Genomic DNA, 27,721 nt, shown 5'->3' with positions numbered 1-27,721 from the left:
GTCTACAGGTAGAAAGCATACATGTACAGTGTACATGTACATTACACATGTAAAGTTGGCCATGCATATGCAGCAACTGAATCAGCCAGGACCCAATTAAGTAGCAACGTGTTAGTGGGCTTTGACAAATAACCAGCGGCAGGAAATTCAACGTCAAATTGATACACTCTAAATTTGCAAGTCCAACACACTATCGGGTACCACTTCACGACGTTACTGTTTACATTTTGAGGGAACTTCAGCACTGTAACCTCAATTTATTGCAGCAGTAAACTGAACCTACTAGTACATGTACACGTAAAATGTAAATACACAATAAACTTTTTTTTTCAAGTACACTAAAATACAGGAACTAAGTCTGGAAAGTGACCCTTGCCCTTTGGGTACTCTTGACACGCACCATGTACACACGCCTACATGCTTTGCTCTCAAGAGAGTCGATGAACCACATCAGAAAATCTAGCACAAACCTCACTCCTATTCTGCGTATACATCAAGTGTCAATGCAGGAGCACAATGGAAAAATGTACCAGGACACAAGATTGTCTTTCCAAGAGCTGCAGGCTGTGAGTGAAATCATCTATCGGTGCATGCACTGGTATACGATGCCTGCACACTCTGCTGAGGGCGCTGTTTGGTCTGCTTCTGACAGCAGTATCGGTGTACAATGTACGGTACTTACTCCACCTGTGTTCTCCCTGAGCCGGTTTTTCTTTGCTGAATACTCCAAAATAAGCCAGCACACGGGAGGTCAACTTCACACTCTGACGAGTGCAAAGTTTCATTCATTTTTGTAGGGCATCTAGCCAAAGTCACTAATTCAACAAACCACCATCTACATGTAGTTGCCAAATCTGCCTGATACGCAATGTTATAATGTTTATGACGGCAATGTTGAAAGTAATTTCATGAGGTAAAACATTGACTGCTTTCTTCAACAAGGTAAAGCCAAGTGGAACAGTACGTGTACTGTCAACGAATGAAATTATTCTTTCCTGGACATCTTGCAAATTGCTCACACAACTAGACAGCATATGAGTGCGAAGTCTGGTTTGTCCATGAACTATTTCAAAGTTACACCCCGTTCTACCAGCTCTGTGTTGGGGATGCATGTGCCATGAATTACCCGGTACATGTACATGTAGTTATAAATTTTCACGTCACGTGATCACTGAGCAATTCACCAATCAAAAACTACTGGCAGGACTGATCACGTTCTCAATCCTACAAAATCGTCAAAAAATCTCCCAGTGGTTTATGAGGAATTTCGGAGGGTTCACGTTTTGATAAGAATGCTTGAAACTATTTCTAAAATCTCTGACACGGATACTGAAATACAAGAATCGTTCCTTACGTTAGACACCACAGAGGTTCAGTACATTTGGGCACTATTAAAAGCATCGTAAAGTTACATGTAGTACATACATGCACATACACTTCCGTACGGTAGTTGTGGGGATATACACTCGACACTTCGCCCATTTTGAGGGGACCAAAAATGTCGTGAGGACTCAGAAATGTCCCCACAACTCGGTTCAGATTTCCCTAACAAAAAACTTTTCCCCTGAACGCGGTGAATGCCTACCCACAAGTACTGGTATAGATGCATGTACATTGTACATGTATGGCACATGTCCGGCTCTTCGAATGGCCTTGGAGAAGGCTTATATACACCTGTATGTATGTTTATACACATCTTAATTGACCATTCATTGCACAAGGAAGTACCAGAACATTTACAACTGAAACTACTCATAGTTAACCTTTAATGAAAAAAAAAAAAAATTCACTCTGCACCATAAATAGAAATTCACCTCAATATCCCCAAACAGTGAGATTACCAGGAGATTACACTGTACATCTCAAAACATGTTAAACTCAGCATCACCAGTGTTCTCCAAGAATTACCCCGGTAAACTTGGTGGGACTGATACAGTGTGTACGTTTATACTGAAATAGGCATGGGGTAGGGGCAGGGGCAAAGGCAGGAGCATGGTGGGGGTGGAGGCAGGGACAGGGGGAGTAACACCTTAGCACTGGGTTCAGATCCACTTACATTTAAGACCCCCCCCGGCTAAAAAATATTTTGTTAGTTCAGGTCCAAATTATTTCATACCGTTAGTTCCATACCATAATGGAGGTTGCTGGGTTTGTTGTTTTTTTTCCTCCAAAAAAAAATGGAAGCAATCTTGGACATTCGTAGTTTTGTGCAGCACATGCCGAATTTAATTTGGCAAACAAATTTAAAAGATCCGTGGATGATTTTGAAACACCATGGGAGACAAACAAAACTTGGTTAGCTGCCCGGCTACCGTACATGTGCTTCTGTAGGTTGGAGAGCACTGGGGCCAATTTCATAGTGCTGCTCACGCAAAAATGTGCATAAGCATGGAAAAAAACTTGCTTGACAATCAGGTTACCAGCCAAAACTTCTTGTGATGTACATATATTGTTTTGGAATGGTCTTTTGGTTAGCATGACAATCACAAAGAGTTTAAGCTGGTAACCTTTGTTTATTTATTAAGCAAGGTTTTTCGTGCTTAAGCAAATTCAGAAAATTACCCAATAACGCAATTGCTTGGACTCTTCGGCCTTTCAAGTTGCAAATACAATTACACATTTTTTGTACTTATTTCAGAGAATAGAAATCAAACACAGTGTTTGACAAATTTCATGACTTTTCCAGGACTGGAAAACAAAAACAAATTTCCGTAACTTTTTCATGACTTTTCCAGGCCACAGGAACCCTGCCTCTTCCTGAATAGGACAAAATGGAAGTAAATGTACTCAACTGTTAAAAGAGCAAAATCATTAAACACACAACTTTGCTCAAGCCCATCCAATAACTTTACCACTTCATGGAAAAAAGATTTTCTACTGAGATATTTCCCTTAAACTAATTCAGCTTTTGGAAAAAGCACTAAAGTTTGAGCTTCGACCATAAGAAATCAAACCGTACAGCGTACGACTTTTGTCAGTTTGCAGAGTAACAGGCATCTCCAGATGCAAAATTATTTAATTCAAACTCAGGGGCAAAGCTCAAAATTACTTGTAGTTTAACCCTAACCCTCCAGGGTACTTCCGCGAGAAACCCTGCCTGACACATCAGATTGCACCATTTGTCAAAGTGGCTTGCCTGCCCAGAGTAACAAGATCCAATAGGTCAACTCTCCCCAAGGCCAAACTACCAAGAAGTCTGTGGTTGCCAGTCACCACAAGATCCAACAGTGGCATTGTTCAATGGCACACATACATTGTACATACAGTATATACAGGCAGCTCCCATTGTCTCAACATGGCCAGTTTGCTCAGCTGCAGTTGATTGCCAAGTGCACCAGACATTTACACCTGTTGCGTTATGCTGCATCTGGCAAGGTTTGGGTTAAACTTTGTCACTGGATGATTGGAAAATCCCGACCCACCTTTTCACCATAAAATCTAAGCAATCCTCATAATTCTCATGCACAAGAAGAAAAAAGACAGCAGCACCACACGTCAACTGTTACAAATGCTCCTAATGTAACATCATTACCAACTATTCGCTCCAAGCTGGAATACAAAAGAGGACGTGTTTTGAAATGAAACTGACACTCCTTTGGTACCCATTCACCGCATCTATACGTGCAAGTTTATACGCGTTTGACGCAGAGCTTGCCGAGTATGAGCAAAGAATTTAATCTAGAATGTACGAACTTTGCGTGCCCGCCAAACAGGTGCAAGAACCTGGTTGGACAACTTAGTACTACCTGCTTTTCTTTCGTCAGTGAGGATGCGCCGCAGCTCAGGGTGGACAGTGCAATAGTTGGGCCAAACCAATTAATTACAGCACCGAATTTCAGTGTACGTGTACATGTATGTATACCACAGCCTGTGTCAAAGTCACTTTGTTTACAACTCATGCTCGTCAAAACAAGTTTTTATTTGTGGCATACATGTAGATGAACTGTTGGATTGGAATTATTTGGGATGAATTATGTCAAGTGTGAGTTGTTTTAACTTGGAGAAGGTTGAGAAATTTTCCACAGAAATTTCCCAGCAACAGTTGGGCCAGCCCAACTGCAGCTCTTTAGTGGGGATTGTCCCCACTTTGGTTAGGACAGATGCTATAGGCCTAGTGTGGTAGTTGGGGCACAACATACCATCCCACGGTCCCTGATACTGTTCAACAATGACAATGCAACGCAATGCAATGCAACGCAGTGCAACGCAATGCAACACAGCGACGATGTCGGGGGTGATCAGTTGATATAAGCAATCGTTCTTTTTTGCACAATCAGTAGATCTTATTGCATGATACATGTATATTGATATTACCACCATCAGCCACAGTGTCAGCCAATCGCCTTTTCTTTCTTATTAACGGTTGTGAAAGATTGTTCCAAAAAGGAAGTAAAGCTGGGGATTTCATGCAGAATCAACCAACTGCACTGCATAATCGGTCGATCATGCAGATAGGCCGATCGCACCCAACATCACATGAGTACATCTATGACTTAACAAGCTTGACCACACTGACTACGCCTGTGTATAGTCCCTCCAATCACATTTCGTTTAAACCACAATAGAAATGGGCAGCTCTTACTAATCACTATCAGTATAACTTCAACACATGAAAGTAACGTCAACATGGTCAACAAACCATCAACACATCCAAAATGCAGTCTAAATCAGCTTCTTTTTAATTGTGAACATATTTTAGAGGCGTCTATGCCGTGTCAACGGTAAGCCCTACTCTGCATGTTGACAGTGTGCTGACAGTAATTATCGTTAGTTAGTCATGACTTGTTCTAGTAAGAAAGTAGTGAGTATACACGTAGGCCCAGATGTACAGTAGGATGGGTTTGCACATTACAACATGCATTCCATGGCAATGTTATTGACAGTGACTACTAGTAAATGGCCTGCGCATGTTGTACGATCGTACAACATGCAGCACAAGTTCCTGTGCGGCAGCGGTTTGGCGGTATTGCTACATTACGTTAGTTGGCCGTGTTGTCAGCATTATGCCATGGTTATGGTCAACATCACGGTCAAGTGAGCATGCCTAACTCGTCAAGCGAAAAAACATAGGCTTTACTTCAGGCCCATGCACATGATGGACAGAGAAAACAGAACATCTAACATGAAACATTGTCCTGAGTGTTCCATGGCTTCCTACACTAAGTCTCTCAACACAAAGTCATTAAATCTGAGATTGAGACAGCGTGACCCACAAAAACGCCAGTGTCAAGTCAGGAAGTTCATCACTCACCTGCTTCGCCATCTTGACTTTGGGATGTTGTGTCACGTGACGTAATCTCGCCAACCACCGGCGGTCCCGACCCGGTGGGGTAGCCCAGCTGGCCCTCTCTGATGACACCCACCTCTACGTAAATGGACCTTTGGCTTTGGAACTTCTTCTTCTAGTAAAGCTTTCCTCTTTTTTTATAAAAAGCATTCAATGTAGGGTGTGAACTACCGGCCTAGGTTTAAGTATCACATAAACGGCTTTTTTTATTAAACCCTAATTACTGTGACAGAGCTTATTATTCGGGCCCCACGCCACTGAAGTGAGGGTGGTGTCCCCAAAGCCTCCTTAGTTTTGATTCATGGTGCGGTACGGTACACACGCCCAAGTGACTCAGTCCAGCGCGACTGTATAGCGCCACCACTAATTGCCACGGTTGTACGAGCACAGTATTTTTTCGCTTGTCACCCGGCGCCCAAATAGGGGGGGCACGAGCGAACTTAGATGCAGCAAGGTATGAGACGGAGAGAACCCCCCTGCTTTGTGTTGGTTATTGTCTCGCAGGAATCTGGGGAATTCTTTTCAGACATCTTGGGGGGATGTGTTAAGTAACAATAGTCTGGAATGTGAAAAAGGATTGGACATGTGGGGGGGTACCCCTCGGTCTCATTTCTTGCTGGGTATACGAGCGAAACAACCGTGACCGGTTTTAGCTCGACGATATTGCTCACGTTGTAGACGTGGAATGCCCCTGCCCAAAGCGCCTTACCAGGGAAACGAATGTAGGTGTGAGCATCAACCACTCTGGAATGAACTCCCTGAATCCCTGAGAAGTGACATTGTAAATAAACCTCTCCATAACAGGATTCATTCTCAATGATCGCACTTGTTTTTGGTTGCCTTAGAATAGTAGCTGTAGCAATGTGCAAATTAATGTAGCCATTAATTATAACGAATTTTTAAATCAATTTTGTTAATTGTAATTGTCTCCATTTACTGGTATGGTTCCCTTATGCATATTTTTAATCCCTGATCTTTAAGTCTGAACTCCCTGTATCTCTGAAAAGTGATGTTGTCAATCAAATTATCCATAACTGGGTTAATACTTTATGGTCGCGTCTGTTTTCTGATGATTAAATTAGCAGCATGTACCAATGTATAAGAACAGAACCACATGCCGCTGAACTCAACCAAGTAACGTAATGCACCGTCACCCTGTTCCAGAAACCAAGCTTTCATTCCTTACTACGGGTACTGAACCTCTGCAAATTGTCAGCTCCTACAAATACCTTGGTGTTTTTTCTCAGCGACTTTAAGTTACATGGACAAATTATATTAACATGATTCGTTCAACATGTTCCAAACCTGCTGGTTTCATTCAACGCACTGTGCCAAATCCAGAAATGCAGCAGTTTTCTTGAAACTTTTCCAATCTCTTTGCAGGACTGTTCTTGAATATGGGTCAGCAGTTTGGTTACAACATCAGAAAAACTATATCCAATGTACTGAGGCGGTTCAGCCACGCTTCACAAAATCTCGCCTTCTTTACAATCTTTCTACCTCCCTCCCCTCTCCTATGAAGAACGCTTGTCTAAACTTAACCTCCCCCTCTTCCGTCAGACTTGTCTTCTGAAGTGTTTCCTTTGTCATCAAATACCTCTTCAAACATATGAACATCCCGTCACATTTTCTTCCACACCCTAATACAAGGAAGACAGACACCTTGCTCATCAAACATCAATACTTCCGCACCAATTGTGTGAAATTGTCTTTGTTTACCCTCTTTCCCGGGTTGTTTAATTTGCTTCTCCATGACCTTTGAGACTTTTGTCTAGAGCCCTCTCTCAAAGGCTTCTTCCACTCTTTCCATGAACACCTCTTTAACCAGGGTCCTATCATCCATGCCTTGTAGAATATCCAGCTTCATCCCGTAAGGTTTCCCGTTTTTTAAGGCTATAAGTACGTGTATTTTGTTTTACATTGTTTTCCACTGCCTTGCAAGAACAGGTATTTTTCTCATACATGTACGTGCACTTAAAGTAATTTAAGACGTTCATTTTCTACTTTCAAATTTTGTTTTATCCATAGTTTTATCATTTGAAAAAAGTTCATCAACGCTTTGCTGTATTTTTATGCTATGTTACGTTAATATTGTTTTATTTCCCCCTTTTTTACATTTATAATTTTCCTAGTTTTGATTATTTCCTGTTTCCTATTTAACCAGTTGGAGAGCCCTTCGACTGACCCCATGTTGCTTTTATTTTGGGCAATCCAGCTGGAGCTGGTTAAATTGCGCCCCTCGAGTTTTCTTTCTAATTTTTCTATGTATCTTCCGTGAATAGAATGTCTTTGTAAGTGTATCCCCAAAAATGAAATAAACGAAATGTTGCTATTAATTATTGTAATTAATTACTTTAATTAACTTTGTTAATTTTTATCGCTTTTATTTATTGCTATGGTCCTTTATGTATTGATATTTTTAATTGTTGATGTAAATGTCTGTATTTTTTTTAAAACGTCAATAGTATTGGAAAGGAAATCCTCTGTGGGTCAGTTATTTAGTTAAGTTTTTCTTTTCCTGGCATTTGCTGATGGCTTACTTTGTATAGTCCTTGTTTTTACTTATGTCGATATATATATACACCTTGTCTTTGTATCGTGCGTTTCTGCAGGCCGAACCATTAACCTAACTGTCCACTAAGCTGTAGATTTCGGTACTAACTATCGATGCACGTTCAAAAGCGGAAAACTAGGCCTACTGTTCTGCCGTTTCTTTACCCTCTCTGTCCTTCTTCCTCAAAAATGATTGAAGTCATTTGAACCTATTGTACTTTGTTATCAAGTTTCCAGAAGGCTTTTTACATTATAATGATGTTCTTCTAAGTTGATTTTGACGGTCTGACCGAATTGCGCCCTGAACGAGCCCTGTGTGTTGATAATTTTCGTAACGAAGTGCGAACAGGGCCTCCGATCCACCTCAAACTAGGGCCCTCTGTAATGAATGGCAATTCTTACGTGGCAAGTACGTCATTTGTGGCGGTTCCTTTTAAACAGGCCTATTGACTGTGTGCAGCACTAAAATGAAGACACATGGGGGCAGATCGGGGGGGGATATCCCCCACTGTTTGGGGGGTGGGCTTCTTAAGTCATTCTCTACACACTTTTTCGGCGTGAGAAAAAGGCGGTTTGTGAAATTTTGTTGGGGACTTCCCAACAACCAATATATGGAGAACTTGTTGCTTGGTGAGCAAGCGTCAATGAAAGTTTGTGCACTTGTGAGTATTGTAATCTGTGTATACTTGATTCCTGACTGAAAAAAAACTCACTGAGAATAAGACAAAAATATTTCGCGACTTTGTTGCTGATGGTGTGAGGCGCGCACGAATCACTTGGAAATGGAAATGAATAAGTCAGATGAAGTCGTTGCTGAAATTTGCCAGGAACCCTCGGTATCTATTCGGGAGAGTTTATTGTTTTATTGGTTTCTTTGGTTTTGTTTTGCACACGGGATTATTTCTAATTGTCTATTTATTGCGCGCTCTGTTGATTTTGAAAATTGTCTATTGTAGTGCAGGCGGACCACTGAATTTTTTATTTATTTTTTTACACAGCACGCTAAGAAAACCCGATTTATTCAAAGGAAAGTCCGACCTTTCAACAGGGACATTTGTCACGAGGTATGAAGGCTGGTCTTTCCTCACGAATCGTTTTACGCAATCGCTTGACAGCTGTGTAATAAAAACTGGGCCGAACATTAAGTTCATTTGGGCAATGTACCATTGCATTTGGGGCCTTGTCCCCAAAGGCTGATGTATTTCTGACAACCGCCTACGGTGCGAGACTGCAAAGATGGGAAAAATCGTGCTGCAGGAGACGAGGTTGTTTATGTGATGTGGCATGGGGGTTGCGTCTGGGGATTTAACCTATAGTCTGGTGCAAGAATGCGCGTAACCAGATAACGTATAAAGGTTTTCAATCGGTCAGGTCGCTATACCAACACTTTTTATCATTGAATCTGCACCTGATCGCGTTGTCCAACAACTTTGACTCTGAAACACGCCCATTTTCCGCCGAATGAGAGTTCTGATTGAGACAGATTGTAGGCACATCCGAAGAACTTATAGATTCCTCCCAAACTGAGTGAGTTTGTTTGTTTTTGGTAGTCCTAGAACTTCATCTTGTATGGGGTTCGGCGAACGTCGCGAACTCCGTTCAAAACAACTCCACAAGTTGTACCGGCATGAGTACATGTATGACCGGTCGGCCGGGTACGTTTTTGGCAGAGCCTCCGTTACCGGCAATGCTGTGGTTTCAAACATGTCAAAATGGGCGTTTACAATGTAGCTAGCAGGAGCCTTTGGCCCGATTGTATAGCTGTACTTAGCAGTGCTTAGCAGAACATTTGTGCTTACCTTAGCAGAAAATTTCACTAACTTTTTCTGGCATGTCACTTGCCGCGGGCCCGGGCATATCTGCGCCTAAAGTGATTTGGGCATACAGACATGACAGGCAGTAATGTAGGGGCCTAAGCATGCTATGCCTACTACTGATAGGGTCAGTGTGGGTTACTTCCTGAATTGAACAGTAAGGCACTACTCCGTAGGCCTACAGACATGACAGAGTAGCTAGCGCTTAGTGTACGTAAAATCGTGTTCCCATAATTAAGTGTCAGTGTGTGCCCTTGTTCTTAGAATCTTGAAATTTCAGAAAAGCTCTGTGAGATTTTTGTAAATCATCGTAAATTTAGAGTTGACAGTCCGTACACGTGCACTTCGCAGAGGTTATGCTTACAGCCTCAGGGTCACATAAGCATTATGGGTATTTTGTGTGATTTTTTTTGGTGACCTTAGATGTATCACCCCAAACAAAGAAGAAGTGGCAATCATTGTATGGTAATGAATGATGGCACGTAATGTACTGGTACGTGTAATACACGTAGTTGCCACGCATGGCCATGAGCTAATGTGCAGTTAACATGTGCTCACAGCGACTTGGCGTTTGCCCCTAAAATCATGTTGTAACCTGTAGTCAATGCCATTTCTTGATTCTGCATGGAGTGGATTGGACTGATTCCAAAAAGAGTACCAAAACTTGACGTCGTCTTGACTAGGAAGTGTACTCCAAAGAAATGGATTACATTTCGGCTGTGCTGAATATCCGAATATTCAATTGATTATCAAATTTGCCAAATTTGAATTGTCAAATGAAAAACTCACAAAAGGAAGGGAGAGATTTCTTGTTTAATGAGAAAAAGTTGCACTATGGAGGCTTGTTTCAAGCAGATTCAAATGAAAAGTGACAGAAATCTTACAAAGATTCAAAAAGTAAATTATTTATTAAAAAATCTAAAAGGTCTAGAAATTTTCAACATGGCAAGAAGTTTGCCTCTTAAATTTTGCTAAATCATGGCTGGAGATATCCCAACACCTGACAAGCTACATGTATTCAATGATTATAATGTACAGAACTTTGCAACTGATTTTTTGCACACGGTTTGTTCATCAATAACCTGCTGGTGGGTACGACCGAATATTTGGATATTCAATCGAATTAAAGGTCGAATATCCGAAGAGTGAATTGTTTGAACTGACTCGATCCGCCCTAGTTCTCGCTCTAATTGTCTTTTACACTCATTCAGGTAATCATGGTAATTGGGCACTTGACGTACATGTAATGCACTTCAGTACACTTTGCTGGACCAGCCTAACTGTTACACCATGAGTCAGCATCGTCAAACTTTTGCTGAGACCAGAGTTTGGACAGATGATCCACGTTAACTTGGGTAATGGTTGTCGTTGGTGTTTACCAGAATTTAACCATTTTTATCTCCGAACTCAGGTCAAAACAAACAGGAGACGTGTGAAACTTAAAAAAGAAAGAAAGATGAATGTAGAGTCCTTACGCCAGAAGCTGTCTCAGTATGGCCAGCAGCACCTCCTGGAGTTCTGGCACCAGCTGGACGCCGACCAGAAGGGCGCCCTCTACCGGGATATCGAGAGCACGGACGTGGCGGAGCTGATGCGGTCCTTCAACATGGCCATGGAGGCGGCCAGCGAGACGGAGAAGGTAGACAGCCAGATGGAGCAGACGCCCTCCGAGTGCTTCGGGTCCATGACCAGGTCAGGAAAGGAAAAGGAAAAATGGTATCGGGAAGGTAAGGCTAGCCTTTGTTTTTTTCTATACAGTGAAATTTGCATAAGATGACAAATAGGTTTTCAACGTGAGTTCTTTTGCAGATTAATTTATGGGAGTTCCACCCATCTTATAAGCCTGAATTTTGCATTAGAGGTACATATATTGTAGAAGAAAATCCGTGGTCGAAATGTATTCAAGATTTAGTGGGAAAAAAAATGAAAATGAAAAAAAAAGTTGAGGTCTATTGGATTTAGGACAGCAAAATGGAAATTGAAAAGAGAAACAATCACAGAAACTTTGTGAAAAAGTCGTTGTTTTTGGTTTGGCTCACCAGCAATATGGTATTTGAGGTGCTAGAATTTGGAGTGTTTGGGGGTCTGCATGTGTAAATTTGTATGCTCAAAATGCTATGTGCTCAGTCGTGGTGAATGCTCCCAAAGTTACCGGAAATGCAGTAGGGAGGAGATGTTTTATATCAGAATGTTCCTTAATACTCCAACGTTAAGCTTTGTACAAAAAAAGGTGTAAAAAAAACTTGATTGAGACATAAATGTAGATGAACATCTACTTGATTAAATAAGAATTAGTTCTTGTGAAAAAAGGAAGGAAACGCTCTCACTCGGTGTCTAAAAACAACATTCTATTCAACTTATTTACATTCTAAGTGTACTTTGTACAGCTGTTTGTGTCATTTCCACTCATTGTTTCGGTGTGTCGAATTGATGATCAAACGGATGTTGTGAAATATCATCCGATGTGTTTGTCATGTAAAGGTTTATCGTGCAATGTAACAAAAGTTCTTCAGGAGCTTGTTTGTAAGAACCCTCCATAAAACAACCAAAGTTCAGAGTTCAGTTTGTTCACTACGATTGTTCTCTGCTCGATCCCAGCGATTGTTTCATTTCAAAATCAATGTTGTTTATAAACTGACAAGCAGTCGAGTGGTTTGCTGCTGTTTATGAGGTACCGTGCCTGCATCAAGTGTCTTATCGGGCCACCTGCCCTGACATGTCTGCAGACAGGCAATTTGGACAGGCAGTTTGTGGCTTGTTCAAACCCCCCTCCCAATTTTTGTTACATAAATCTCTGGCAAGTCTTCACATTTCCTTCCAAAATAGCACCAAGAGACTGTGTCTATTTCAAAAATAGCCCCTAGGACAGGACAGGCAGTTTTTAACCTTGGCTCAGAAGGGAAGGGCAGAAGTTTCCATCCTAGATAAAACCTAACCTACATACTGTACATTATGTAGGTTGTAAATGTGCGTTAGAAATTATGGCCTGGACTTATTGAGAATGCACTGTTTACAGGTATATATTTAGATATTGTGGGTTTCAAGGAGTTTGCACAGATAGGTACAGGTCTGAGTGTTATATTGCACATGCAATATCTCGGTCTCTGATATGATATAAAGTGTGTGAAAGGCCATTATCAAAAATTTACCAGCGCTTTTATTGAGAGAAGAGTAGTCACTTTATATTTTGAAGTTTGTCTCTGAGATACTGGGGACAAAGTACAGGTGTACATGTATGTTTTATGTATGTATGCGTAGGCGTGGCATACATACATGTAGTGTGGACCTCTGCACAAAAGAAGTCCACATAATGTAGGGTGTGATGGCATAGTGTGGACTCCCCCACGTCCACACAATGTTTTCTCCTCTCTGAAAAACAGTTTCAGAGGCAAATTAGGGTCAAAGTTATCTGTAGCAAAATGAAGAGGAACAGTCCAGGAAATCATACATAATCAGTTGTGTTGAAACATTTATTGCAGAGTTTTTGTAGGAACCTCACGTATTTTGATGGTTTTACGTATCTCATTGCTGCCTCCAAAAGCCAAATTTGTCTCAACAGAGGATTTTGGAGATCTACATGTATGTACATGTATGTTTTATAATGGAAGTGTACATTCTGCACACAAAATGTTTGGATAGGGTTATCCACAGCTTCAGTTCTCGTTATTCAAGGTGTACACCTGCTGGCCAGCACAGCTGGCAACAGTTAATTGAATCTCACAGAGCAGAAAGAAAAAAACAAAAAAGTCAATACCTGCACATTTCAGTGTAAGCACCTGTATACACAATGTATATCATGCACATTCTGCCGTGCACAAAACCCCAAATTGTGAATCCAATTCATGGCAAAGCTTTTACTGGCTGAGCATTTTACCGAGTCATTCTCAAACCACTGTGCAGGAATACCGATGGCTTATTTTCTCCTGCAAGAGCTCGCTGAGTCCTGTGTGAATTATGTAATAGTGGCTACATGTACATCATAGAGCATAAACGGTACCTTCCTTAATTTTGCAGAATTGTCCAAAGTCTCTACAAGGATTAATTAGAATCTTAGAAAGGGTTCTAAACGGTCAGTGTACAATGTATGTACCTGTGCTGATACCTTGAAGTGACCTTCTGTTTAAGTTGTCAGTGCCAAACTTTACAATCTACATGTAGCAGACAGTCCTAAAGTCCTGTTGTTGCTTACAAACATTGTTCTCAACACTGGGCCAGTTGCTTCCTTTGAAGTACATACAATGCGAAAGGCAAAACTCTATTTTAATCTCTTAAAATCAAGTTTTAAAAATGAGATAAATACAGTCGTGGTCAAAGGGCTACTGTACATGTTCATATACATGTATGTACTGAAAATCCCCAAAATGAAGGCTTTGCTTTTTCTTGATAATCAATTCTCTTTCTTTTGCTGATTAGCCAGCTACATGTACATGTAACACATCCACTTTATTCACATGAACCTGAAAGTATTTGTACAGTAAATATTCTGACTGATCAGCTATAGAAGAGTAGCCAGGAATACTTAATGATAGAAAATGTCCTGTGTACATGTAATCACATGTACAGGTGTAATTAAACACTTATACATGTACATGTAATTACATGTACAGGTGTAATTAAACACTTACATGTACAATCCAAGTTTACAATGCACATGTGTGTAAACTGAACCTGAACTTTATGTTTCAATTCCAATCCGTTCCAAAGAAGAGAATGAAAATCTACTTGTATGCAGAAAATATGGATACATTGTGCCTAGGAAAATAAAATATGTAAATGCCGTGGTACCCGCTTGGGTCCAAAGTCATGCACTGTCACATGGCAGACACCAGAACCACTGAACTGTTTCACTCTAAAGAGAGATACACCTGCTTTTGCGATTCTTATGCAGGTCTGAGGGAAATAGCCAAGGGCCACTGCGCCGTCTTGCTGCTGGCTGGCGGTCAGGGCACCAGGCTCGGGGTCAAGTATCCCAAGGGTATGTACAACGTGGGCCTGCCGTCGGGCAAGACGCTGTACCAGCTCCAGGCGGAGAGGATCTTGAGGGTCCAGCAGCTGGCATATGAGATGCACCGAGAGCGAGGGGTGATCCCATGGTAATATCAGGCAGGCAGTATACAAATATAACATGGCTTTGGGATGGATAGTTAACTTTAGCTTATGCTGGTAGGCAGTATACAAATATTGATACATGTATATTAACATGGTTTTAGGGTGGATAGTCAATTTTAGCTCATGGTGGTATGCAATGTACAAATATGGCACGGTTTTAGGGTGGATGGTTAATTTTAGCTCATGCTAGTATGCAGCATACAAATGCAACTTGGTTTTAGGGTGGATAGTTAATTTGAGCTTGTGGTGGTATGCAATATACAAATATGACATTGTTTTAGGGTGGATAGATAAATTGTAATTTTAGCTCATGCTGGTATGCAGTATACAAATATAACTTGGTTTTAGGGTGGATAGTTAATTTTAGCTCGTGGTGGTATGCAATATACAAATATGACATTGTTTTAGGGTGGATAGATACATTGTAATTTTAGCTCATGCTGGTATGCAGTATACAAATATAACTTGGTTTTAGGGTGGATAGTTAATTTTAGCTCGTGGTGGTATGCAATATACAAATATGACATTGTTTTAGGGTGGATAGATAAATTGTAATTTTAGCTCATGCTGGTATGCAGTATACAAATATAACTTGGTTTTAGGGTGGATAGTTAATTTTAGCTCATGGTGCTATGCAATATACAAATATGACATTGTTTTAGGGTGGATAGATAAATTGTAATTTTAGCTCATGCTGGTATGCAGTATACAAATATAACTTGGTTTTAGGGTGGATAGTTAATTTTAGCTCATGGTGCTATGCAATATACAAATACAACATGGGTTTAGGGTGGGTAGTCATGGTAAGAGCTTATGCAGTATGCAACTATTTGTAACTTGATTTTCAGAATTTGGGTTAAAATAAGCCTCAGGTTTATTTAATTTCCTGCCATTCAGATGGATTGATTTATCCTGAATTCAGACGGATCTGAAAGATAAAATTAAGTTACTGCAGAATCTGTTGCTGAGTTGTCAGGGAGAAAGAGGTTTGGCTCTTGTTTTTTGGTGGATGTCTTGGTCTCCCTTTGCCTTTCAGGTACATCATGACCAGCGAGCACACAAAAGAGCCGACGGAAGAGTTCTTCCTCCAGCACAACTACTTTGGTCTGCAGAGGGAGAACGTCATCATGTTTGAACAGAACATGCTGCCCTGCTTGTCATTCGACGGCAAGATCCTGCTGGACCAGAAGTGGAAGATCTCTCGGGCCCCAGGTGAGACTCTAGGACCACATCTGAGTCTGTTGCCTTAGAGCTACAGTCCTGGACAAAATGGTTGGGACACGTATCAGTAGCCGCACCCTTTCCAGGTCTTCCACACTCCCCCCCCAGTCAATGCTGTCATCTTGAGCTAGAATGCAGATCGCACATTGAGAGCCACCATTGAAAGGGGGCCAGGAGGTGGGGGGGAGGGGCCAGGAGGTAGGGGGAGGGGGGCAACGAGCTTGGGCGAGAATTGTAGGTCTACAGTGTTGGTCTTCACCCCATTGGAAATGCAAGCAGAGAGTAGACCTAGCCATAGCCGGTAGCTCTGGAAGCCCGCTTCGCACATGGCCTAAGATAACTTCATCCTGGTGACGTCCATTCGCATGCAGTGTACATCATTGCTCGGTGACTTAAATCATGTGTGCTACTTGTTCACGTCCACTGTTTGGCCTTGAGAGTGGCTTGGTAAAGCTGATTCCAGCCAGTGCCAACCACCCTCAGGTCATTTGAAAGTTGCTGTTGGTGGGTTCGCATAAAGTGCGCCACCACTATGGTACGGCTACATTTGTTCAGGAATAACAAGAATAGAATGTTTACGCCTGGTTGCATGTCAGATCAGTTGTAGTGATGTTTGAAAGTGTTTTTCGGTCTTTTTTTGTTGTACAGATGGGAACGGAGGTCTTTACCGAGCCCTTGGGAAGAATAACATCCTGGAAGACATGAACAGGCGGAATCTTCAGTACATTCACGTCTATGGGGTGGACAACATCCTGGTCAAGATGGCAGACCCATGGTTCATCGGCTTCTGCAAGTCCAAGGGTGCAAACTGTGGAGCCAAGGTAATCATGACCTCAATATCGCTCTCCTGAAACTCTGCAAATGGCTGTTAACCTTCCTATGCTGAAGAGAGCGACTGTGGGCACTTCGAAGAATCAAGATGGGTTGCTTTTGAATAAGTAGTTTTCTCCAATTCAGGTGGTCGCCAAGGCTTTTCCAACCGAGCCCGTCGGAGTGGTCTGCCGTGTCAACGGCAAGAACCAGGTGGTGGAGTACAGTGAAATCACGCTCAAGACCGCGGAGAAGAGGGACGAGGAAGGACGGCTCATCTTCAGTGCCGGCAACATCTGCAACCATTTATTCACAACGGAATTCCTGAAAGATCTAATCAGGTGAGGGGACCTTTTGGTAAAGAGCCCAATAGACTTGTGTGTGTGATTAGTTTTTGTTAGTTTTTCCCCACAAAATTGGATTTTATAGTGACTGAACGCAACTGTCTCCAAATTGTTTTGCCGGTATGCACTGTATCTCTTCAATAATGTATAAAAGGTTTGAAAGGTTAAGCATTTGTCGTACTGTATAATTTAAGCTAAATACCATGCAAAAGATGCATAAAAATGTACATGACTTGGTGGTCACCAGGTGGAATCAAGGCACTTGGCATGTGGGTATAGAGGCTTTGCATGGTAGCCATCTTGGAGGGCAATTGTTTTGTTCCACATGGAAGCCTCCTTTGGGCATTCCATGTGGAGCAAAAGCGGTGGCCTGCAAGATGGCAACCATGCAAACCCTCTATATAGACAGAATACACCTGTGGCATAGCAAATGCATCTTAAGTGCCATGTCAGATTGGCTTTGTTCTGGATAGTGAAGCGCTTCATGTATGCGTAACACCTGAATTGAATTGGACCTTTTGGGATTTCAAATGTGCATAATTCAGTCATGATGTCAAATATTCATGAGATACAAACGTATGGCTGTAACCCTGGCCGTGTGCATTTCATTAATCGGGATAATTTAAAGACAACCGGAAACTGGAAGATCAGTTTTTGTGGTCATTAGGCTTAAAGTAACTTCCTGCATCGAAAGGAAATGTAGATGTGTGTAATTGTCATAATTAACTCCAGTGTACATGTTTGCACATGTGCTTGCGTCAGCATTGAACAGATGGCCTTGTCAGATCAGCTGTTGTGGATCATTCAACAGGGTGGGCGTTGCGTATTGATCTTCTCTTTACAAGGCGAACTGTGTGGTGGTAGAAAAATGCACACGTTTGTTCTATCTTCAACAGGATTAGAAATCCAATTTAAAAAAAAAATTTGATTAGCATTCACATGTAGATGTTCAGAGGAAATTCGTGTGATTAGAAGTAATGCCATATTTTCACAAGAAAGAACACTTTGGTAGTGTTTGTCTTAATTGTTACCCACCATCCCAAAACCAGGCTGAAGTCGATACTAATGATGTTGGACAATTCCTCTCCTCCAGTTTTGTTTTTACTCTTTAAAGTGGTAGATGTTAAATCGTTATTCTGTCTGCAGTAAGCTTCTTACGGGTAGTGATAGCTGTAAAACTCCCATGAAAATCTGAACAGTGGAAATTCCATTATTTTAGGGTTATGAAGTTACCGACTTCAGCCTTGTTTGGTTTATGCACAGAATTCAACATAAGTATATACACCTGTAGCTTAGAAATACATATACAAGGCTTTTTTGATAGAGACATGGTGTTGCATCTTGTAGTTAATTAACAGTGAGTAATTTGTCTCGGAGGCAAGGTTTGCCCCAAGTCTCAAAGTTTGGATTTTTCTTGCGATCTAAATACTCCCTGTTTGCTCTTCGGAATTTATGTATGTGAATGAATTTTTTTTTTAGGGAATGTTCATGTAAATTTAGAAGTAGAATTTTTTAAACGCAGTGTGCCAAAAGAATATACAACTGAAGAACAGGTTTAATGCTTTGATTCTGATATCAGAAAAAGTGCATGAAATTCAATTGAAAACTTGCTTATCTGGCATGTTTTTTCTCAAATGGCCACATCTACAAATGCAGCAGGTATTTTGCCTGATCCCTGCAGTTATCATTTGTGATTCCCTCCTGTGCAACTCAGATCTCACGAGCAGAAGCTGAAACACCACATAGCCAAGAAGAAGATTCCCTACATTGACAACAGCGGCAACCGAGTTGTCCCCGAGAAGCCCAACGGAATCAAGATGGAGAAGTTTGTCTTTGACGTCTTTGAGTTCTCAAAGTATGCACTCCATACTGTATTACTTGTTAGGCTCTGTTCAGGCACTGTGCGCTCTCGGCTGTACCGAACATCGTCCTTGGCTCCCAATATTTTGTGCACAAAACCTACTGAACATTATGCAGTTGCAAATTAACCCAGATTCGCCACACCATACATCAGAGATCGATCCTGAACGGTAGCTTCACAACTTTTAGGATAAACTAAATATCAATTTTGTACCTCAAGATTTAATGAAAAACAACAATAATTAACAGATAAATTTCTAGAAACCTCAAATGTGAATGCAACGGCAAAACATCACGAAAATAGCTACATGTATTCATAGTATCACAAGACGGTACACTTCAGTTAGACAAGAGAGGGCACTATTCAACATGGCAGTGAAACGTTTGGCAGTTAATTTCGCTATACCGAAAGACCACTGTACCGAACATTGAGTGTGGACCCCATCTTGTTCGTTATAGCGGCGTTCCACTGAATGTTGAATGCAACAGAATGCAACAAACTGGAACCATGTTGAATGCAACAGAATGGAACACGGTTGAAATGAAAACTATGTTAAATGCAACAGAATGGAACACGGTTGAAATGAAAACTATGTTAAATGCAACAGAATGGAACAAATTGCAACACAAACTTTTTGCGGCGGTGCGCAGTGCTCCATCAAGTTGCACAGTGCATACTATTTTCATTGCTCATGCTTCAAAAGACAACAGGTTTTTTTTTAGCCTTGTTGCACTCTGTTTGGGCTGAAACTTTTTCCTGGAGTGGAAGTGGAGGGGGGCAGTAATAAGTGAGACTTCTTGAAAGATTTGGAGCTGTTTCCAAATGATGTCGAATCTTGAGGATTGAGCTGTATAGATACAGGTGATTTCATTTTGAAGACAAATCTTGCAGTCGTGGGTTCAATAGCATTTGTTTATATAAAGAGAATGGCATGTCACCTTTATTTTGCAATACGGGTGATTCACCATAGTGCGCCTCTGAGAGTTTGCATCTTGTTGGCCAATCACAGTGTGCGAAATCTGTCGACCCTTTCCAAATGTGCATTGGGTTGACAGATTTCACGAATTATGATTGGCCAGTGCGTTGCAAACTCTTGGAGGCGCACTTTTGTGAAACGCCAAAACAGTGACGCAAAATAGTACACACTATCCATGTTCATGTGTGTTGTCTGTCATTGTTTTAAATGGTCCAGCACCCCAAACTTCTCTCTGTCTCCAGCAACTTTGCAGTCTTTGAAGTTCTACGCGAGGACGAATTTTCACCCCTCAAGAACAGCAACACGGCCGAGAAGGACAACCCCACGACGTCGCGCCACGCCCTCCTGTCCCTGCACCATCGGTGGGTCTTGAACGCCGGCGGCAAGTTTGTAGAGAAAGATGGCACGCCAATCCCTGCGATCCCAAGGTAAAATGGACCGTGAACATTTCTGAATAGTCCTTTTCAACCAAATTTGCCCAAAAGTTAATAAAAATATGGCCGAAGAGATGTAACAAAAAAAATTGATGTCATTTTGAGCATAACAGAACAAGTCATACAGGCTTTGTAGGGCCCATCCAGAAACTAACATATGAAACTGAGCATGTTCAGTTTTTATCAGCATTTGGTTGACCAGTGGTTTTCCGATAAACAGCCATGTCCAACTACTGTACATGTAGCCCCTGAACTCCGTAGATAGATGTAGAACACCTGTGCAGTGTTCTGGAGTTCGCAGGTTTAAATCTTTGAAACCTGATGTTAACTTACCAGTTGATCAAAAGTGTGCCATAAAAGGCAAAATTTTGCAAAATGAGAGACCAACTTGGAATTGGATAACCCCACTTGACAGAGTGCTGGAGCTGTGTGGCGAAGGTCAGAGGTTCCACTCCCTCTTTGGTCAATTAGCTTAATTCTCTGCACCTGTAGCTATAGTTTGCTTGTGGTTTGAGAAAGTTTAACCGTAAATTCATTTCTCATTTGTACAGTAGTGCTAACGTTTGTGAAAATAGTCCTGCATGTGTTGGTTTGTAAGTCTCACTTTGTCCAGTTTCATTTAATTTCTTTCAGTAACCATTTGAAAAGTAACTTAAGAGGTTTACGTTGGCAAACTTATTTTCCTGACCATTATACCATGCATGGAAATCCTGTACCCTCCCCATAGAGTTAATGTATGTGGTGGAAACTGTTTCCAGTATGTGAATATTGACTGGCTTAGAGGGCAATAGTGCCAGGTAGTAGTGCAGGTTAGTACTAGTAGTATAGTGCACTATTGAATTCTGTGCTTTGAAATGGGCTGAGAGACACCAAAGGCCAAAGGAAAAGGCCCTTTTTGTCAATCCTAGGTTTGAGGGGTGCTCAATTAATTCATTTCTTATTTGCATAGTGATACCAGTGTTTGTGAAAATGGGAATGTTGGACCTGCATGTGCTGGTTTGTAAGTCTCTCTTTGGCCAGTTTCATTTATTTTTTGGGTTGATGTTGGAAAAGTAATTAAGCAGGTTTACCTTTGCAGACTTTATTTTTTTTCTGTCTGACTATTATACCTGCATGGAAATCCAGTAACCTCTCCACAGAGTTACAGTACATGTGTGTGGTGGAAACAAATGTCAGATATTGCTGTTGAGTTTAAAATTCCCCCATATCATTTCCAGTATGTAAATATTGATTGGCTTAGAGGGCCATAGTGCCAGGCACTAGTGTGGGGCTTTAGTACAGTGCTTGAAAGAACTCAGTGCTTTTGAGAGGCTGGGGGCACCACAGGCTGAAGAAATAGACCCTTTTATGTCACTCTTGTACTAACCTTGACCAACAAGATTTTGCTTCAAACGTGGCACGTTTTGAGGTGCAAATAGGGGTGAAGTTGTGACACTCTTGCAACACACTTCAGCCTGTCATGCTATGAATTTCTGTAGCTCCCGTGAGTCTGTGTCCCCTTGACAGCATTGCACTCACAATCAGCCAATGTGGACTAGTGCCTGAGAGGGTACTACAACAATATATTGCACGGGAGAATATGCACTGGACTAGTCCATATGCAGCCAAAACTGTCTTCCCATCAGAATGTCCACTCTATGATTAGCCAAAAAGCAACATGTACTTGTAGTACATGTAAATAAGGCAAAGTTGCACATGGCTTCTGTTCTACTCTATCAACATACAGTGACGTAGCTAGGATTTTACTAGTGGGGGCACAAGGGGCACTGGCATCTTATAGGGGGGGCACGAGCTTTCAGTGATGTGTTTTTTGGGGGGCAAGGTTTCGTTGGCCTTGTTCATTATCCATTCATCTGTTTTTTTTTCATGGAGGGGCCCCAGGAATTTGTGGGCCCCCCAGGCCCCTTACAAATAGTTAATGACATTAATGACAGCATTTTAAAACTGGTATTCCGTTCCAGTCGAAGAGCAAATGACGCGGATGACTACCCTGTTGTGTGCGAAGTCTCCCCTCTAACATCGTACGCAGGAGAGGTATGTATTTAGAGGGCGTACACTGAATCCTGGTCCACATTTTCTTGGCCCAATTTCATACTCTGTCTTGCTCTTGGCTGTTCCAGTCCTTGTTGTGATTTGTTCCTCGCTTTTATCATTGCCGAAGTTATATAAATATGAAATACATTCCAAGTACAAACGTAACAGTTTTTGACTTCTTGTCACTCATTTTGTCCGTACATGTTCATGAATCTCCTCTCTCGCTTTCAGGGCCTCGAAGAACTCTGCGACAAACGACAGTTCTGCTCACCGGTACTACTCTCGGAGACAGATCAAATGGAATCCAAAGCGTCTGTTATAGGGACCAACTAGAAACACACAGGCCTCGTTAGCAGGTTGAATATCTGCCCGGAAACCAGGCTCTAGCTGTGTCTGGATCGATGAAGTATTTTCTACTGCTGTGGACTCTGACTTGGTTCAGTCATTTACAAAGATGGCAAACAGTGGCCAAATTGGGGTGAAATTTCTGAGAGGGCACGGGGGAGGGGGGCATTTTTTGAAGGAGGCACAGACAGCAAACGCTGTATGGCTCATACAACGTAGGTTGTGCACATTGCCAAATTTCACAGGGGGCGCCCTCCCACAGTCATGCCACTGATGGCAAAGTAACAGCTCTAATATACTTCACTGTGGACTTGGCTTATTGTGCCATTAACGTCTTGTTTCTGTTTTGTTTGCTGTAAAGCCGTCTTTATAGTGTAATTCAGCAACCAGAATTAAAGGCCACTACTGTAATTTTCGGAATATAAGCGTTGATTCTCATGCCGAATACTGTCTGCGGCTTATGTGCCTGGTGGCTTATACGGCAAACTTTGAAGGATAAAATCAGTCAATCAGGTGGCACTTTCATGTTTTTGTTGGTTGCCGTTTGCATCTGATAACTCGAACCTCGGAGAATAAATGAGAATTCGAGTGTTTCGGATTTTAAGTTACTAACGGAATTCATTGTGTCATGGAGTCACGAAACACATACATGAAATTTGTACATAATCCCAAACTTTACTTGCTCTGCAGTGGCAACATTTTTAGCGATTATTTTCCCCACTTTTTAGTCACTCATGGTGTATTTTTGGGCAAACAATCATTTTACTAAGATTTTTTTATTGTTAGCCATTAGATGTTTTTCTGCCATTAAACAAAAGGTAAGCGTATTCTTTCGGCAAGAAATAGTTGGCCTACGAGATCAAACGATCTGGCAACTTCTAAACTGATTGCGAGTTACCGAGATTTTATTGTACGCCCCCAACCGCATAACTTTTGCTGCCCGTTGGAAAAAAGGGCAGGAGCTGATGCATTGCCCACGCAGGACAATCATTCAACCCGTAAATATAATTAAATTTGAGGACTTAAATTTTAGTTTTATGGTGACACTCATTCGCACTTTTCTTTTATTTATTAGGATTGCATGTATACTGGGACCGTTGACGCACTGCACTGGCGCTTCAGCAGGCAGCATCTTTGTGGTTAGATCATCAGCGCTGCGATGCAGTCCATACACCGGTTGGGCTTGTACGCTGACTTAAAATCTTAATTTTCTGATTTTTGCATGTTGTGGCTTGTACACTGGGCGGCTTATTTTCCGAAAATTACGGTACCACGGTGGCACAACGCTCATGGACAGGTGGTATGTGTGTGTGTTGTGCCTCTTTAACCAGTAAGTTGTCAGGATATAAGCACACTCGCATCAAGCTGAGGAATGTGCGTGTGAGGGCAGTATAACCAGAGATATCAGTTCCACAGATAAGCCCGTAGTCCTCCTGTTGCCTGAAGTGGTTCTACGGGGTTTGATACCAAAGTTCGCCGAATGGCATTGATTTTTCAGAACGTAGCCTGATTGCTATTGACGAACTGGTTCCCCGTGAAAGTCATGTGCCAGAGGTTTCTCAGTTGCTGTTGCGAGTCATGGAAAAATCAAAGGATGGGGGGAGGGTTAAACAAATGTTTTTAAAACGCTGTTGATGTTCGGAAAATTATTGGCTGAGAACTGAAGTTATTAGTGAATGTCAAATGTCACAATTTACCGTGTATTGCAAGCTTGAGAGTTTTTAAGAATATTGTTGGCGTTTCAGCCAACAGACATAAAACTGAGAATTGTTAAATTGTTCAATTTTAAAGTACTTTCCTCAATGTACAAAAGAATAAATCAGGAAGTTTTATTTTATCAAATTCCAAATAATTATACTGGTTTTAATCTGCATGTAAAGGCCAGGGCTACAGTTGATTTGTCTTTTCTTACACTGTTTTCTAAGACTACAGTTTTGATTGATTTATTAAATTATATTTTGTGATGAAATGATAAATTATGGAGCATAGAGAGATGTCCTTAACTTTCACTTTTGGAAACATTGGCGTCACATTTGCAAGGTTAGCTTGACTAAAAGTGTTTGTAGCACAGAGCTGGTCACAGCTTTCGATAAGGTCTTTTAAACCGTTATTAACTGCAAGAACTCTCATGTTCTAAGTTGTAGACATGTCTTTTGTTTACAAACACTGACAGCTAATTTGTATGGGCGGCCAAGATATACAAACATTCTCCCTTGGGACACGACACCCCTTTGGCCTCAAACTCCACTTTTTGTTTAATGACCGTCAAGACAGAAGGCATTTTTCATCAAGTATTCCATAGAAATATTTATCGTTAAAAGGTGTGATATTTACACCACCATTTCAAAACTTTTTGTTATTACGGGGCTTTATTGTCGTGTGCCCGGCAGAAGGGCGTAAGCACTTAGGCTCTTTTGCCAGGAAGCATGATCACTGCAAAAACTTTTCCCGGCAAAATGACGAAAGTATGCAAGCCTTCTATTTTAATATAATATGAAGATTTCTTGGCAAAAATTAAAAAAAAAAGCCCAAGTCCTTTAATAAGTTGTACAAAGGTTGCTTTTTGTACAGCCCAGGTTGATTTTGTAGTCAATTATATCCGTTTTTTTACTAAATAAAGATAGTGTGTTTCTTACGCCCTTTTGCCGGGAATATTTTTTTTCTGCTTTGATCATGCTTCCCGGCGGAAAGGGCGTAAGTGCGCTCACGCCCTTCTGCCGGGCACCCAACGTTATACTCACGGCCAGCCATAGATTTGCCAGTCATGGTTGGCAAAATCTGCACTTGTGATGTAGCAAAAGGAAGGTCTATAAGATGGTGGGCAGCCATGTTAGTCAGATATACCGCGAAAAATTGTATACATTTAGTACTCTAATGGCCACCTATTAAAGGTAAAACCTAACAAACTTTAGTTGGACAAGTTGCTAAGCTTATGCAAAAGTTTATCTCAATTTAAGCAGTCCTCATCCTCCATTTTAGTGGAAAAATATCCTGGGGTTGAGGTTTTCACTTTCGTTTGCTATCTAAATTTTCTTTCTGTAATTTGTAAGAGGTCTTCTTGGGCATTAATGCCAGTGAAAAATATTAAAAAGCAGGGACATTCAGATGTTGCAGAAGAAAACTTGTGACTCCTGGAAGCAAGCTTAAGAGCCAAAATATGCTGCCTCACCGTCTTTTATGATGGTACATCATTGTCTTTAGACTTGCTGGTCTTTGTGTTAAACTTCATGTTCTGGCACTTTTTGGGGCAGGAATTGTTCTTATTAATTTCCTTCGGTCAAAACAATTACGGTTTTAGATATTTTTTGTACATATCAGGGACAGAAACTGGGGGGAATGCATGAAATGAACTTGTTTAGCAAGAGAATGGTACAGCATGTTAACCGCTCCTTTCGGTATTTTTTTCTCAATTCTTTTCTGAGTGCATCTCCATGTGCCTGGATTAAAATTCTCAACAGTTAATGCATTCCACTAAGGACCAACTCTTATTGCTAATGAATGAAAATCCAAGAGTTTTTTTGCTCTCCAAATACGGCATATCTCAGGTCTCTGTGGTAACAACTTCAGCCTTGTTCTGTTCACATTCACGTGCCAGTTTGTTCCCCCGAGGAGTATGTATGGAGGGGCTGTTACAAAGATAATTGTCTGCATTGTGAAATGTTTACCAACTTTGATGAGAGGGATTAGGAGTAATGACACTGAATTTTACAGAAATATTTTATCGTTGAAGTATTTCAGGGAAAATTTATCGTAGAAACCTGCGGTGTAAGGTGTGTACTTAAGTGTTGTTAACTGTAAACATCTCAGTAAAACGGTATAATGGATGGCTGTATTTTCTTCTACGGGAATTTGATTTTCTCTGATGAAAGGAAGTTTTTGTTCAGTTGGATTTTCATTTACACAGAGATTTTGTTACAATACGGGCGATTCACTATAGTGCGCCTCCAAGAGTCTGCAACACGTTGGCTAATCACGATGTGCCAAATCTGTCAACCCAATTCGTGTTTGAAAGGGTTGACAGATTTCGTGCGTTGTGATTGGCCAATGCGTTGCGAACTCTTGGAGGCACACTATTGTGATTTGCCTGTATTTTAGGTACCGTTTAATGTTGTTGTACCATGAAAATGTGCATGCAATTTTTATGATAATGTGCCTTTGTTTCTTTGTGTTTTGCAAATTTCTATTGTTGACGGACTTCGTGGCAGTAGAGATGTGTACTTCTACTGACAGAGTGTTGCTGTGGGCCCAACACAGGTCTACATGCAGTGCTGAGTGACTCCAGTTTGTGTTATTAATTATAGTCAAAAATGCTGCCGATCTATCGTAGGCATTTTTGCCTCATAATGCATGCAGTATGAGTTTTTAGTTTTCCTTTGATTTGAATTAAACATTTTACATGTAGGTGGATCGATTGCGTTCTGTCGTAAGAGTTTGCTTTTTGGATTGTAAGTCCTGCCCATTGTTATTGAATTTCTAGTAATAGCACCAAGGATTCCTCAACTGAGTGCCTTAAGGCACTCTTAACCTCACAAGCCTGAAGAAACCCGGAGATAAGATACAATGAGAAGCAGTTACAGTTCTAGGGGTGGGAGGAAAACCTCAGCTTAATATTCTGGGTAAAACCCATGGAATCAGGTAGGGACTGAAAACCCAATCTACGTGTGGACCGAGCGTGGAATTGAACAGGTGGAAGGCAAGGAAAGAACCACTATGCCAACCTGACTCCGCCGGGCCCACTGAAGTGATTTCGTTTTGCCAGCTTCAGCTTGGTGTCCATGCCCTGAGGTGGGCGTCCAGCGATATGACATTCCTTTGCAGAGTTCCATGTCTGGGCACCTCTCTTAAATCTGGTGCACAAATTCCATCGGCCCCGATAGAAAAGTCCAAGTATATTTACAGAAAACTTAACATTTCTTCGTCAGATTGACTTTTT

At 41.3% G+C, this 27,721-nt stretch overlaps 2 protein-coding genes across 4 annotated transcripts in view; one reads left to right on the top strand and one right to left on the bottom strand.

The window, feature by feature from the left end:
• Nucleotides 1-5,593, bottom strand: part of LOC110983999 (sorting nexin-33-like) — a 48,196-nt gene extending 42,603 nt beyond the window's left edge. Inside the window, exon 1 of the mRNA XM_087131234.1 lies at nt 5,252-5,593. Within this exon, the coding sequence (XP_086987360.1) occupies nt 5,252-5,263 (12 nt within the window). The 5' untranslated portion in view covers nt 5,264-5,593. The remainder of the gene's footprint in view (nt 1-5,251) is intronic.
• Nucleotides 5,594-9,206: 3,613 nt separating this feature from the next.
• Nucleotides 9,207-27,200, top strand: uap1 (UDP-N-acetylglucosamine pyrophosphorylase 1). 3 transcript variants are annotated; one of them, XM_022243814.2, is made up of 12 exons: nt 9,207-9,367; nt 11,066-11,381; nt 14,543-14,747; nt 15,800-15,975; nt 16,633-16,805; nt 16,942-17,135; nt 18,853-18,993; nt 20,218-20,403; nt 20,961-21,002; nt 22,371-22,443; nt 22,675-22,799; nt 23,864-27,200. In XM_022243814.2, the coding sequence occupies exons 2-11, from the start codon at nt 11,111-11,113 to the stop codon at nt 22,774-22,776; spliced, it is 1,563 nt and encodes a 520-aa protein (XP_022099506.1). In that variant the 5' UTR covers nt 9,207-9,367; nt 11,066-11,110; the 3' UTR covers nt 22,777-22,799; nt 23,864-27,200. The 3 variants fall into 3 exon arrangements, with proteins under 3 accessions (XP_022099506.1, XP_022099505.1, XP_022099507.1); XM_022243813.2 differs by having other exon boundaries at nt 22,675-27,200; XM_022243815.2 differs by lacking the exon at nt 20,961-21,002 and having other exon boundaries at nt 9,209-9,367; nt 22,675-27,200.
• The last annotated feature ends 521 nt before the right edge of the window (nt 27,201-27,721 follow it).

The sequence above is a fragment of the Acanthaster planci genome, linkage group LG21 (genome assembly GCF_054643075.1).
Source record: "Acanthaster planci isolate LZ-2023a linkage group LG21, COTS_SCS, whole genome shotgun sequence".
Classification (NCBI taxonomy): Eukaryota; Metazoa; Echinodermata; class Asteroidea; order Valvatida; family Acanthasteridae; genus Acanthaster; species Acanthaster planci.
The sequence above is the reverse complement of the archived record's forward strand: the minus strand, read 5'-3'. Positions and strand labels throughout refer to the sequence as shown.